The sequence below is a fragment of the Hyaena hyaena genome, unplaced genomic scaffold (genome assembly GCF_003009895.1).
Source record: "Hyaena hyaena isolate Hyena2069 unplaced genomic scaffold, ASM300989v1 scaffold_18, whole genome shotgun sequence".
Lineage (NCBI taxonomy): Eukaryota > Metazoa > Chordata > Mammalia > Carnivora > Hyaenidae > Hyaena > Hyaena hyaena.
In genome coordinates this window covers 1,743,008-1,754,285 of record NW_024080649.1, presented here as the reverse complement: position 1 = coordinate 1,754,285, position 11,278 = coordinate 1,743,008, and the positions used below count along the sequence as shown (strand labels likewise).

The 11,278-nt window shown below is 56.4% G+C and overlaps 3 protein-coding genes across 4 annotated transcripts; all 3 read left to right on the top strand.

Annotated features, from left to right (window-relative positions):
• The first annotated feature begins 80 nt into the window (after positions 1-80).
• Positions 81-3,371, top strand: LCAT (lecithin-cholesterol acyltransferase). Its single transcript, XM_039223541.1, has 6 exons — positions 81-355; positions 989-1,145; positions 1,225-1,340; positions 1,432-1,527; positions 1,609-1,833; positions 2,776-3,371. The coding sequence occupies exons 1-6, from the start codon at positions 202-204 to the stop codon at positions 3,348-3,350; spliced, it is 1,323 nt and encodes a 440-aa protein (XP_039079472.1). The 5' UTR covers positions 81-201; the 3' UTR covers positions 3,351-3,371.
• A 359-nt stretch (positions 3,372-3,730) lies between these two features.
• Positions 3,731-11,141, top strand: CTRL (chymotrypsin like). 2 transcript variants are annotated; one of them, XM_039223562.1, is made up of 8 exons: positions 3,731-4,807; positions 9,192-9,217; positions 9,830-9,933; positions 10,025-10,104; positions 10,222-10,303; positions 10,453-10,633; positions 10,720-10,853; positions 10,942-11,141. In XM_039223562.1, exons 1-8 carry the CDS (start codon positions 4,749-4,751, stop codon positions 11,101-11,103), a joined length of 828 nt encoding a protein of 275 aa, XP_039079493.1. In that variant the 5' UTR covers positions 3,731-4,748; the 3' UTR covers positions 11,104-11,141. The 2 variants fall into 2 exon arrangements, with proteins under 2 accessions (XP_039079493.1, XP_039079494.1); XM_039223563.1 differs by lacking the exon at positions 3,731-4,807 and having other exon boundaries at positions 9,090-9,217.
• On the top strand, positions 4,765-7,275 carry PSMB10 (proteasome 20S subunit beta 10). The gene is made up of 8 exons (XM_039223552.1): positions 4,765-4,910; positions 5,117-5,204; positions 5,288-5,385; positions 5,478-5,618; positions 5,883-5,998; positions 6,106-6,164; positions 6,817-6,968; positions 7,091-7,275. Exons 1-8 carry the CDS (start codon positions 4,855-4,857, stop codon positions 7,200-7,202), a joined length of 822 nt encoding a protein of 273 aa, XP_039079483.1. The 5' UTR covers positions 4,765-4,854; the 3' UTR covers positions 7,203-7,275.
• Positions 11,142-11,278: the final 137 nt, after the last annotated feature.

Sequence of the window (11,278 nt, the reverse complement as noted above, 5' to 3'; positions counted from 1 at the left end):
TTCCCCTGGCACCAAGGGAGGAAGGCGGAACTGAAACCAGGCCCAGAGCTGGCTCTCTGAGGCTATGCCCCTTTCCGGCAATCTCTGGCCACCCCCATTGGCTGGGCTGTCCCTCCCACTGGCCTTAGGGCCCCTCCCACCCCCACTCCAGATAAGGCCAGCCCAGGACTGCTTCACTGGGCAGTAGGCACTAGGGCTGGAATGGGGCCGTCAGGCTCCCCATGGCAGTGGGGGCTGCTGCTGCTGGGGCTGCTGCTCCCCCCTGCCACCCCCTTCTGGCTTTTCAATGTGCTCTTCCCCCCGCACACCACGCCCAAGGCTGAGCTCAGTAACCACACACGGCCCGTCATCCTCGGTAAGCCCCCGCAGGCCCCTGATGCACCAGGCCAGACCTCAGAGAGCCTGGGCCCCAGCTCCTGGTAGCAGACCCTGCCAAGGTCCTTCTGCCCCTGCGTTAGCCCTGATAGCTGCCTCAGTGTTTGAGGGTCCAAAGGCTTGTCCTGCAGAGAAATCAACCCCTTCCCTAACCACTTGTTCCTGTCTCTGAGCTGATTACCCTAGGGGGGTGGAGTTGGGGGCAGGTGTGCCTGAGGGCTTAGCCAGGGCATTACAAACTGGTCAGCTGTGGCCACTCAGCCCCTACCCCAGCAAGGACAAGATGCCCAACCCCTGGAAAACAGGTCTCCAGCTCCCATTCCCCCATACCTATTTGTTCTCACCTTGGACTTTGGCATTAATAGACAGCCAAGCTAGGTGTTTTGTTTATGGGGACAGGGGTCAGTGGCCTTGGCCCCTGCACCTTCCCTGCTTGAGGGGAACCAGGGCTGTGGGCTGCTGGGGGATTGGAATGGGGGCTGTTATCAGAAAGGATCACATCCTTAGTTCCTGGGGGTTGAGGGCATGGGAGATGAAGGGGCGGAGCTGGGAGGACAGGCAGAGGGATGGGGGAGGAATGCAAGGAATTCAGAATGAAGGCTAGTGCCCACAGTGCCTGGCTGCCTGGGGAATCAGCTGGAGGCCAAGCTGGATAAACCAGATGTGGTGAACTGGATGTGCTACCGCAAGACAGAGGACTTCTTCACCATCTGGCTGGATCTCAATATGTTCCTACCCCTTGGAGTGGACTGCTGGATCGATAACACCAGGTATGTGCCATCCCCTCTGCCCCAGCCCCCACAGTCTGCCCCTTGGCTACTGGCACGCTGAATGTCCCACTGCCCTCAGGGTTGTCTACAACCGCAGCTCTGGGCGTGTGTCCAATGCCCCTGGTGTACAGATCCGTGTCCCTGGCTTTGGGAAGACCTACTCTGTCGAGTACCTGGACAACAGCAAGCTGGCAGGTGTGTTTCCTGGTGAAAGGGCAGGGCCCCAGCTGTGGTCAGCCCACAGGAGCCATGACCAGAGCCTCCAATGCTGCTGCCTCCTTCACAGGTTACATGCACACACTGGTGCAGAATCTGGTCAACAACGGATATGTGCGGGATGAGACAGTGAGGGCTGCCCCCTATGACTGGCGGCTGGAGCCGAGTGAGTATGTCTGCAGGCTTTGAGTAGGGCAGATGGGCCCTGACCCCATCCACTGCCCTGACCCCATCCACCCTACTTCAGGCCAGCAGGAGGAATACTACCGGAAGCTGGCTGGGCTGGTGGAGGAGATGCACACTGCCTATGGAAAGCCTGTCTTCCTCATCGGTCACAGCCTGGGTTGCCTACACTTGCTCTATTTCTTGCTGCGCCAGCCCCAGGCCTGGAAGGACCGCTTCATTGATGGATTCATCTCTCTTGGGGCTCCCTGGGGGGGCTCCATTAAGCCCATGCTGGTCTTGGCCTCAGGTGAGAAGGCCCTGGACCACCTGTGTCAATGAGGGGGTTGAGGTGAGGGGGATAAAGCTGACCATTGGCCTACCCTCACTCCTGCTTCTGCTCACCATGTCAGGCTAAGTGTGTAATTTACCACCCCTAGGGCATGGTCCCTGTCACTGGCTCCCCACCGAGGGTGGTGAACCTGGCCTGGACTTTAGAATAGCTCCTGTCAGAAGTCTGTTTGGATGATTTGGTGCTTTGGTGACAAAAGGAGAGTAAGCAGAAAGGAAGTGAACCCCAGCAACCCGACTCACGGACTTAGGTCTGTTTCTTGTGGTTTCAGGTCCTGCCCACGCAGCTTTCAGCTGCCTTCTGCTTCCGGGAGCCCATTTTCCCAGGGATCTGCCTACTGAGGACAGATCTCCCAAAGCCAGGGCCAGACCCTAGAAGCCCTTCTGCCCTTCCCTGAGAAGGGGCATAGCTACCACCTGTTGTGCGCACATTGTATGCAGGGTATAGCCAAACTTGACCTGCCCCCTAGTAGCTCACAGTCTGCTGAGGGAAACCGTCATCAGACTATGTCAATAAGTGCCAAATACAGACACAGTCTAATATCATCCTTTCCAGAACGTAGCTCTGATCCCTGTGCAGCGGCCAATTAGCTGAGGGAGAACCACCAGCACCATCCTCCCACATTCACAGATATACACCCATCCTCAGGAGACTTCTCCCTGGCCTCCTTCTGATGGTCTACAGCTCTGCCCCACAGATGTGCCATCAGGGCTTCTCATTTAAAAAGCACACATTGAACACCTACTGATTGCCAGGCCTGCTCAGAGGCTCTGGCTTGGAGTCAAGGTTTGGATTGGGCAGGGACAAGGTTTAGCATCCAGCTGAGCTTGGGCTGGGGACAGTTGTGGGCCCGAGGTACCCAGACCTGGCTCCCTGACCCACCTTGCTTCGTGTTCACAGGTGACAACCAGGGCATCCCGATCATGTCCAGCATCAAGCTGAGAGAGGAACAGCGCATAACAACAACCTCCCCTTGGATGTTTCCCTCCAGAGGGGTATGGCCTGAGGACCATGTGTTCATTTCCACGCCCAGCTTCAACTACACAAGCCGAGACTTCCAGCGCTTCTTTGCAGACTTGCACTTTGAGGATGGCTGGTACATGTGGCTACAGTCACGTGACCTACTGGCAGGCCTCCCAGCACCTGGAGTGGAAGTATACTGTCTGTATGGTGTGGGCCTGCCCACACCCAACACCTACATCTTTGACCACGGCTTCCCCTACACAGACCCCGTGGGGGTACTCTATGAAGACGGTGATGACACTGTGGCCACACGCAGCACCGAGCTCTGTGCCCGCTGGCAGAGCCGCCAGCCACAGCCTGTGCACCTGCTGCCTCTGCCTGGGACACAGCACCTCAACATGGTTTTCAGCAACCAGACACTGGAGCACATCAATGCCATCCTACTGGGTGCCTACCGACGTCGTACTCCTGCACCCCCAGCTACCAGCCCAGGGCCCCGGACCCCTGAATAAAGACCCTCTTTTGCTCTCTAAGTTTTGACATGTGTGTTGTGGGTTGCAGAGGAGGCAGTGGCGTCCATGCACCAGGATTCACTGAGCAATAGTCACAGGCCTGGTGCTTTGTGGAGCCTAAGGGTATGATGGGCTTTGATGAAGCCTGAGATTGAACTGGGCACCAGGATAACAGCTTCCCACACTCCTGGTAGAGCTGTTTATGTAGCACATAGCCTGCCTTGTGCCTGCTTCTGCTCTGGGGGCTGGGGACTGGAGGTAGTTGCACACACAGCTGTGGGATGGAGGCATGTGGAGCCAAGGGTACGGGGCAGAGAAGATGTGAGTTGTCCCACCCACTCCCCAAAGGGCAGGTAGAGCCCACCTGTGGACGGGGACTTTTGAGTGCTAAGCCTGTGACAAGCACAAGAGTTTAGAATCAGAGAGAGACGGTCACTAGTCAGATCATTCTTGTAATGAAAGTTTAATTAATGGAGCTAAGTGGTCTGAGAGAAAAGTTTAGAGAGCACCAAGGGGCAGAATCTTGTTTGTGAGTCAGGGAAAGTTTCCCAGAGGAAGTGATGGCTATTCCGAGATCAGATGAGACGAGAAAAATACGTGGGCCACTGTAAAGACTTGGGTTTGAGCCTAAGAGCACTATGCAGTTGCTGAAGGGGTTAACCAGGGAAAGAATGTAACCAGATCTCCAATCTAGAAAGAGTCCCTTCACTGCAAGGTAAAGGATAGCCTGGGGGTGGTGGGTAGGGGCAGGAAGCTTGGGGAAGGCAGAGAGGACAGTGCAGTATCCAGGAGAGGATGCTAGCTGAGGCTAAAGCGGTAGGAGAAAAATGTGGATAAATTAAGGGTCATTTGGGACATGAAATAAGGCTTGTCCATGGGTAGAGCCCAGCATGCTTCCAGGCCACTAGATGAGCAGCCCCACAGCACCTGTCTCGTTAGAGGGAAGACACCATCTGAGACATGGTAGCTGGAAGGCTCAGTCACCATGATGGAGGACTGAGCTTTGGTCTTTCAAGTTTCAGAGAGGCAAAGGCAACAAAACAGAGGAGCTGAGAGAAGGACCAAAGGCAGCCATGCCTGATGCTGTTGGGAGGCCAGTAACAGAAGCCTGGCCAACGTGACAGGCTTACAGCTGAGGGACTTGAGGTTAGAACTGGGGTCAGGATAGGCAAAGCTAAGGGGCACGGGCTGGAAGAGGCAAGAATTGCTGAACAATGGTCAGAGAGAGGGATTTGTCCCTCTGTTCAGACTGAGGACTAGGGAGCAGGATGGAGAGCCAAGCAAGGACACCTCCCCTTTGCCAAGCTGCCTAGGACCTGAAGTAAAGGAGAAGATGCGCAAATGTGACAGTCACGCTCTGAGGAAAGATGAAAGTGAAAGAAGGAAGCGTCAGCCGCGATGGGGGGAGGGGGGACGCTGACAGAGGACCTGGCTTTTGTCTTTCTCACTCTGAGCTGGTCCCACATTTACCCCCAACCCCTGGACCGGCCTGCCACACCTGAAGATGCTGAAGCCAGAGCTAGAGCCCAGAGGGGGCTTCTCTTTCGAGAACTGCCAGAGGTGAGTGGGAGTGAGCTGCCTATGCAGCTTCTGCTCCTGGAAGCCCCAGAGCCTTTATTTCTGGAGGGGGCGAAGGGACGGCATCGTGTGTTGGGCGACTTGTGTTCCCAGGCTCACCCTGAGAAGTGAGGGAGGCTGGGACGGAGTTGGAGCGTGTGATGAGGTCCCAGAAGAACCTCACCTGGGCCGTTCCACTCCGTTTCCAGAAACATATCCTTAGACCGCGTCCTCCCGGGGTTCCGGAGCCCTCAAGCACACAAGACTGGGACCACCATCGCGGGCCTTGTGTTCCGAGTGAGCAGGGAGTTGGGTCTGGGGTGTTTAGAGGGTCTGCTGGGAAAACCGACACTGAGCTAGAGGCCCCTCTTCCTCCCCAGGACGGAGTCATCCTGGGCGCGGATACGCGGGCCACTAACGATTCCGTAGTGATGGGCAAAAGCTGCGAGAAGATCCACTTCATCGCCCCCAAAATCTAGTGAGAAATCCCCAACCCATTTCGCCTACGCATCCCCAGACACAGCACGTCCATCCTAGTCCCGCCCACACCGACCCTCCCTTCGTTCTCAGCTGCTGTGGGGCTGGAGTAGCCGCAGACGCCGAGATGACCACGCGAATGGCGGCGTCCAACATGGAGCTACACGCCCTGTCCACGGGCCGAGAGCCTCGCGTGGCCACGGTCACGCGCGTTCTGCGCCAAACGCTCTTCCGGTGCTGGGCGAGGCTACAGTCACCCTGGGGAAGGGCTGTTGCAGGGAGGGGGGCGCTGAGAGGAGGTGGGACAGGATGAAGGGCGGGACCACGAGAGCCCCGGAGACCGGAAAAGGCCGGCCTAAGAGGAGCTGGGCAACAGGAAGGAGCAATGTTAGTCAAGAGGCAACAAACAACAGGAAATGGGGGGAGGGGTCCGGGGCGGTGTCACGGAGGGGCGGAACTTGTATGCTAGCGGCTGACCACGCCCATTCTGCAAAAAAGGTACCAGGGCCACGTGGGGGCGTCGCTGATAGTGGGCGGAGTAGACGTGACCGGACAGCAACTCTACAGCGTGCATCCCCACGGCTCCTATAGCCGGCTGCCCTTCACAGCCCTGGGTAAACAGTTCCTCCCCTTCCCCAGGAATCCCGCCACAACCCTGGCCTCACCTTCATCCCGCAATGGGATGGCCTTGACTTACCTCAGATGCCTCTCCTGACTGCAGGTTCGGGCCAGGACGCAGCCCTGGCGGTACTGGAGGATCGGTTCCAGCCCAACATGGGGGTGAGCAACACCTGTCCCACGCTACGTGTTCATTGATGGGAAGTGCACGCTGGAGCTGGGATAATACAGAGATATCCTGGCCTAGAGATCAGGAAAGGCTTCTTGGAGGAGGTGACGACTGAGTGGAGACTAAGGGGCCAGTGGAGTCAGAGTGAAGTGCTATTCCAGCAAGTCACCGTTAGTGCCAGAGTTTGTTCTGCTGGAGAAGCCAAAGCTCAGAGAGGACCATTTGAAGCTCAAGGAGGAGGGAACAGCAAATGGGGTCTGCAGTCTGGATTTTGGGGTGGGATGGAAGTGGGTGACATGTGTTGCTTCAGAGGTGCCTGAGGCCCAGAAGGGAAAATGCAGTGAACCAGTAGATTGGGGATCAAGACCACATTGGTTGAGTGACAGCACTGTAAGCAGAACCACAGGTGTAAGTGACTCAGAGGTTTATGAAGACAGGGGCAGTGGGAACACAGGGTCTCCTGAGAGAGGGAGGCAGAGGCCAGGGCAGGGGAGCTTGGGGTGGAGATGGGAGTAGGGAAAAAGGAGTTTGGGTATGAACAAATGGTAAATAGTCTGGGCTTCAAGATGAATAAAGCCTCTAGGGTGTAGCCTGAAGGTGATACCAAAAGGGTCCATCAGTCTTCACACACATGTATCACCACAGCTGGAGGCCGCGCAGGAGCTGCTAGTGGAAGCCATCACTGCAGGGATCCTAGGTGACCTGGGCTCTGGGGGCAGTGTGGATGCATGTGTGATAACGAGGACTGGCACCAAGCTTCTGCGAACATTGAGCTCACCCACAATGCCCATAGAAAGGTGGGAGCATAGGAGATGGGGGACACTGGGGAGGGGGGGGTAGCAGGGGAGATAGGAGGTGTAAGAAACAGATGGGCCACATGATGGGTCCAAGTTGAGAGGCCATCCCTTCCTTCTCCCAGGCCCAGGCAATACCGCTTTGCCCCTGGGACCACAGCTGTCCTGACCCAGACAGTGAAGCCACTGACCCTGGAGCTGCTGGAGGAAACCGTACAGGCCATGGAAGTGGAGTAAAGTAGGATGGTACTTAGAGCTTGGAACAAGGGGGAATAAACCTGGGAAATAAAAAAAACAAAAACCACCTAAACAGATGGCTGTGTTCTTCCTGGGTAGAGGGAGACAGGCAACCATGAGGACTCTGTGGCCAAGGTATACCTTTGGAAGCCACTCCCTGCCATGGCTCCAGGGCTTAGCCTACGAGGGACCTTCACCCATCACCTCAGGCATCTACTCCTCCAGGACCCCAGCCCTGGCAAGCATTGCAGCTCAAGGTGGAAAGCCCCCTCCTGACTCTCCAACTCAGAGGCCCCCCTACCACTCCCATGCCTTCTCTTGCCCTCTAGTCCACTGGGCACTGTTGTAAAACCCAGATGGACGCATGTGCTGCCCCTACCTAGTCTTTACCTGGCTCATCAGTGTCCCAGGACAAAGCGCACACCTCTCAGTCAAGGAGGCCTCCATGGACTCCACTGAGGGCTAAAGTGCTGACCAAGGAGCTGCTCCCTGACTCCAGGAGTACGTTCTCACAGAACACTCTTCAGCCCTGCAATACCTTTACCTGTGAAACCCTGCCCATGACCAAGCACACCTGAAGTGCTAAACCAAACAGGGCTTCTATTTGCACATGCTGAGTTGTGACCAGGGGAACTGACTTCCAAGTTTGCTGGGCTGACAGGGGTCAGGGCTCATGCAGAGGGAGACGACATGATACATTTATATAGCAAACCTTAGCTGAGTACCCACTGCGGGCCAGCCTAGGTGCTGTGTGCTGGCAGGAGCATCCTGCCCTCAGAATGGCTGATTCACTGGACCTTCAGAACTGTGAGTCTGCCCAACCTCTGGGGAGGGTCTACTCTGGGCTGGACATCCCTGGGACTCTGATTGTTTCTCCCCCCAGTATTTTATTATGATGGTTTTAAAAGATAGAAGTTGAAAAAATTGTACATCAAACACCTATATACCCACAATCAACTTTGCAATTAGTATTGTGTTATAATTGCTTGATCACATTTCTATCTCTCCATCCCTCTGTTCTACCGTTAACATCTTAATTTTTTTGACTGATGCTTTGAGTCAGTCAGAGCCCCCCCACCTCTAGGAGCCCAGCCAACTTACCCACTACAGCTTTGCACACAGGGTCGTCTTCTCGTCCTCATTGCAGGTTCAGCCTGGAGCTCTATGACAAATGGGCTGCAGACACCAAGAGCTTGCCCACAGAATTCCCAAGGCCTAGAAGCTGTCAGAGATGTGATGGCTGTCACCCGTGTACCTGCAACCTCCATCCAGGGTCAGCCAGTCACTAAGGACTCACACCTTACCCTCCTGTGTGCTAGGCCCCTCCCAGATGTCATTTCATCAACAAGAGTGTGGGCTTCAGAGCCAGACAGATGAAGGTTTGGATCCAAATGCACCATGTGCTTGTGGGAGAGTCTTCATCTCTCTGAGCAAACTTACTCCTGTTCTGAGTTGTGAGGGATCAGAGAGATGCTACCTGTTAGAACCTGTGACCTGCCAGAACCCCTGTGCTGGCCACATGGCTCTGGCCTTCCTCAGCAGACCTGGGACAGCCGACCTTCCCTCCATCTGTCAGGATCACCCCTGGGTGCAGAGCAGGCTTCTCTGAATCTGATGCCCCTGACAGCCCTGGGAAACTTCCCTGATCCCAGACACCAGGTGGTCACCATAAACCTAATTTAATCATAGGTCCTTGCTACCCCGTGCTCAACACTTGGGATGCGAGGTGGTTCAGGGAGCCAATCAGAGACCAGGCTTTGGAGGGTGGAGGTGAGAGCCTCACACCTGGGCTTTGATAAGTCCAGGCGTGAGTCCAGGACCTTGGCCTAGAGACCTTCCTCCCAACCAGAGCATGGGAGGGGGCTGAGCCCACACAGTTGGCTTGCATCAGGCCTGCGACTTTGGCCCAAGGACAAGGAGATCCATAAAACTAGGCCCAGTTCTCAACCTCACATCTGCCACAATGCTGCTGCTCAGCCTGACCCTTAGCCTGGGCCTCCTTGGCACCTCTTGGGGTGAGTGGGCCTGGACCAGCCCTGACTGACCAGCCCTCAAGCAACCAAGCCCCCAAAACCAGCCTAGGCTTCCTGGCCAGGGGCTCAGCTGGGCTGCCTGGAAGGGGACCAGGTGAACAGAATGGGTAAAGGAGAAAAGGATGTGCCAGGGCTGGAGGGGGGCAAAAGGTACACACAGGGGCTGGCCTCACAAATGGCACAGGAGATCAGGCCAGAGTTAGGAGCCAGGGAGGGTTTAAGAAGCTGAGAAGTAAAGGTTGGACATGTAGTTCAGGGAGAAACCTCTGGCTGTGGAGGCCTGGAGCAGGTGCAAAGCTAGAGAGGAGACTATCCCACAGGTCAGGGAGAAAAATGGTGGGGGGTGGGGGGTGGTGAAGCTGGGGAGCAATGGGGAGTAAGCTGGAGAGATGTCAGAGAATGGACAGAACTGGGGGCCAGCTGGCCATGGGTAACCAAGATACCTAAGAGTCTGTGGATGAGAAGGGGTAGTGACAAGCCCTCTCTGATTTCAGCCCCTCTGCAGGGCAGAGCTGGGGGCACCCAGGAGGAGGTAGGGAGAGGTGGGCAGGAGGGTGTGGGAAGCAGGTCCTCACCAGTCCAATGGCAGAGCAGGCTGCGGCATTCCTGCCATCACGCCGGTACTAAGTTTCCACCAGAGGATTGTCAACGGGGAGAACGCAGTGCCAGGCTCCTGGCCCTGGCAGGTGTCCCTGCAGGTACATGTACTCTAGGGGTGGGGCAGGGTACCAGGTGCTTAATGCCCAGGCGTAGCCTGAGCCCACCCCCACTTCTGACTCCTGACCCCAGGACAGCAGTGGCTTCCACTTCTGTGGTGGTTCCCTCATCAGCCAGTCCTGGGTGGTCACTGCTGCCCACTGCAAAGTCACGTGAGTACTCCCACTCTGCCTGCCCCCTAGCCCACCTCTCCCCACCTCCTTCCCCTGGATGCCCCTCTCTTGTTGCTCTGCCCTCCCTGAGGCTGCCCAACCCCACTCTCACTGCAGCCCCGGCCGCCACTTTGTTGTCCTGGGTGAGTACGACCGATCATCCAATTCTGAGCCTTTGCAGGTTCTGTCCATTTCAAAGGTGAGTGTCTGGGCTGCAGACACGGAAAGGAAGAGTGGATGGGGCAGGTGGGTGGGCTCTGGGGATAAGGAATTCAAGGCATGCCCAAGGCTAGCTCCTCAGCACCTGTCAACACCCTGATGCCACATGGCCCCTTCCTGGTTTCACAGGCCATCACGCACCCTTCCTGGAACCCTACCACCCTAAACAATGACCTGACGCTACTGAAACTCGCCTCCCCAGCCCAGTACACGAAACTCATCACACCAGTCTGCCTGGCCTCCCCAAATGAGGCACTGACTGCAGGCCTCACGTGCGCTACCACTGGCTGGGGACGCCTCAGCGGCGTGGGTATGAACTTGGGCCAAAAATGTGGGTGAGAGGGCTAGGGTGGGAACAAGTCATCCGGGGCCTAACCACCCCCTTCTGGCCCACAGGCAATGTGACCCCAGCGCGCTTGCAGCAGGTGGCTCTGCCCCTGGTCACTGTGAATCAGTGCAGGCAGTACTGGGGCTCACGTATCACCGACTCCATGATCTGTGCAGGCGGCTCAGGGGCCTCCTCGTGCCAGGTGAACATCAGCATCCTGTCCTATCCTCGGCACTGTCCTGTGGCATGCCCTAAACCCTGAGCTGACTTCTCCCCTCTCCTTCCCTCAGGGAGACTCTGGAGGACCTCTTGTTTGCCAGAAAGGGAACACATGGGTACTTATTGGCGTTGTCTCCTGGGGCACCAGCAACTGCAATGTGCAGAAGCCCGCCATATACACTCGGGTTAGCAAGTTCAGCAACTGGATCAACCAAATCATAGCCTACAACTGAGCTTACCACAGGCCTTCTCCCCATCTCAATCCAATAAAGCCCCCATGCTCTGTCCTCTTGTGTATTCTTGTCTGTCCTTACAAGGGAAGGGAGAGGCTCTTGGGAGTGCCCTTCCCCACTTGGGACTTTGATTCCTGGCATGGCAGGTATCTCCTCCCTGGTCCACAGCAAGGAG

Coding starts and splice junctions, on each gene's coding strand:
- LCAT (XM_039223541.1), top strand. CDS start 202: ATGGGGCCGTCAGGCTCCCCATGGCAGTGGGGGCTGCTGCTGCTGGGG. Junction 1,146..1,224: donor TGCTGGATCGATAACACCAG/GTATGTGCCATC, acceptor CACTGCCCTCAG/GGTTGTCTACAACCGCAGCT. Junction 1,341..1,431: donor GGACAACAGCAAGCTGGCAG/GTGTGTTTCCTG, acceptor CCTCCTTCACAG/GTTACATGCACACACTGGTG.
- CTRL (XM_039223562.1), top strand. CDS start 4,749: ATGGGGGGAGGGGGGACGCTGACAGAGGACCTGGCTTTTGTCTTTCTC. Junction 9,218..9,829: donor CCTCCTTGGCACCTCTTGGG/GTGAGTGGGCCT, acceptor ATGGCAGAGCAG/GCTGCGGCATTCCTGCCATC. Junction 10,304..10,452: donor AGGTTCTGTCCATTTCAAAG/GTGAGTGTCTGG, acceptor CTGGTTTCACAG/GCCATCACGCACCCTTCCTG.
- PSMB10 (XM_039223552.1), top strand. CDS start 4,855: ATGCTGAAGCCAGAGCTAGAGCCCAGAGGGGGCTTCTCTTTCGAGAAC. Junction 5,619..5,882: donor CTGCGCCAAACGCTCTTCCG/GTGCTGGGCGAG, acceptor TCTGCAAAAAAG/GTACCAGGGCCACGTGGGGG. Junction 6,165..6,816: donor GGTTCCAGCCCAACATGGGG/GTGAGCAACACC, acceptor GTATCACCACAG/CTGGAGGCCGCGCAGGAGCT.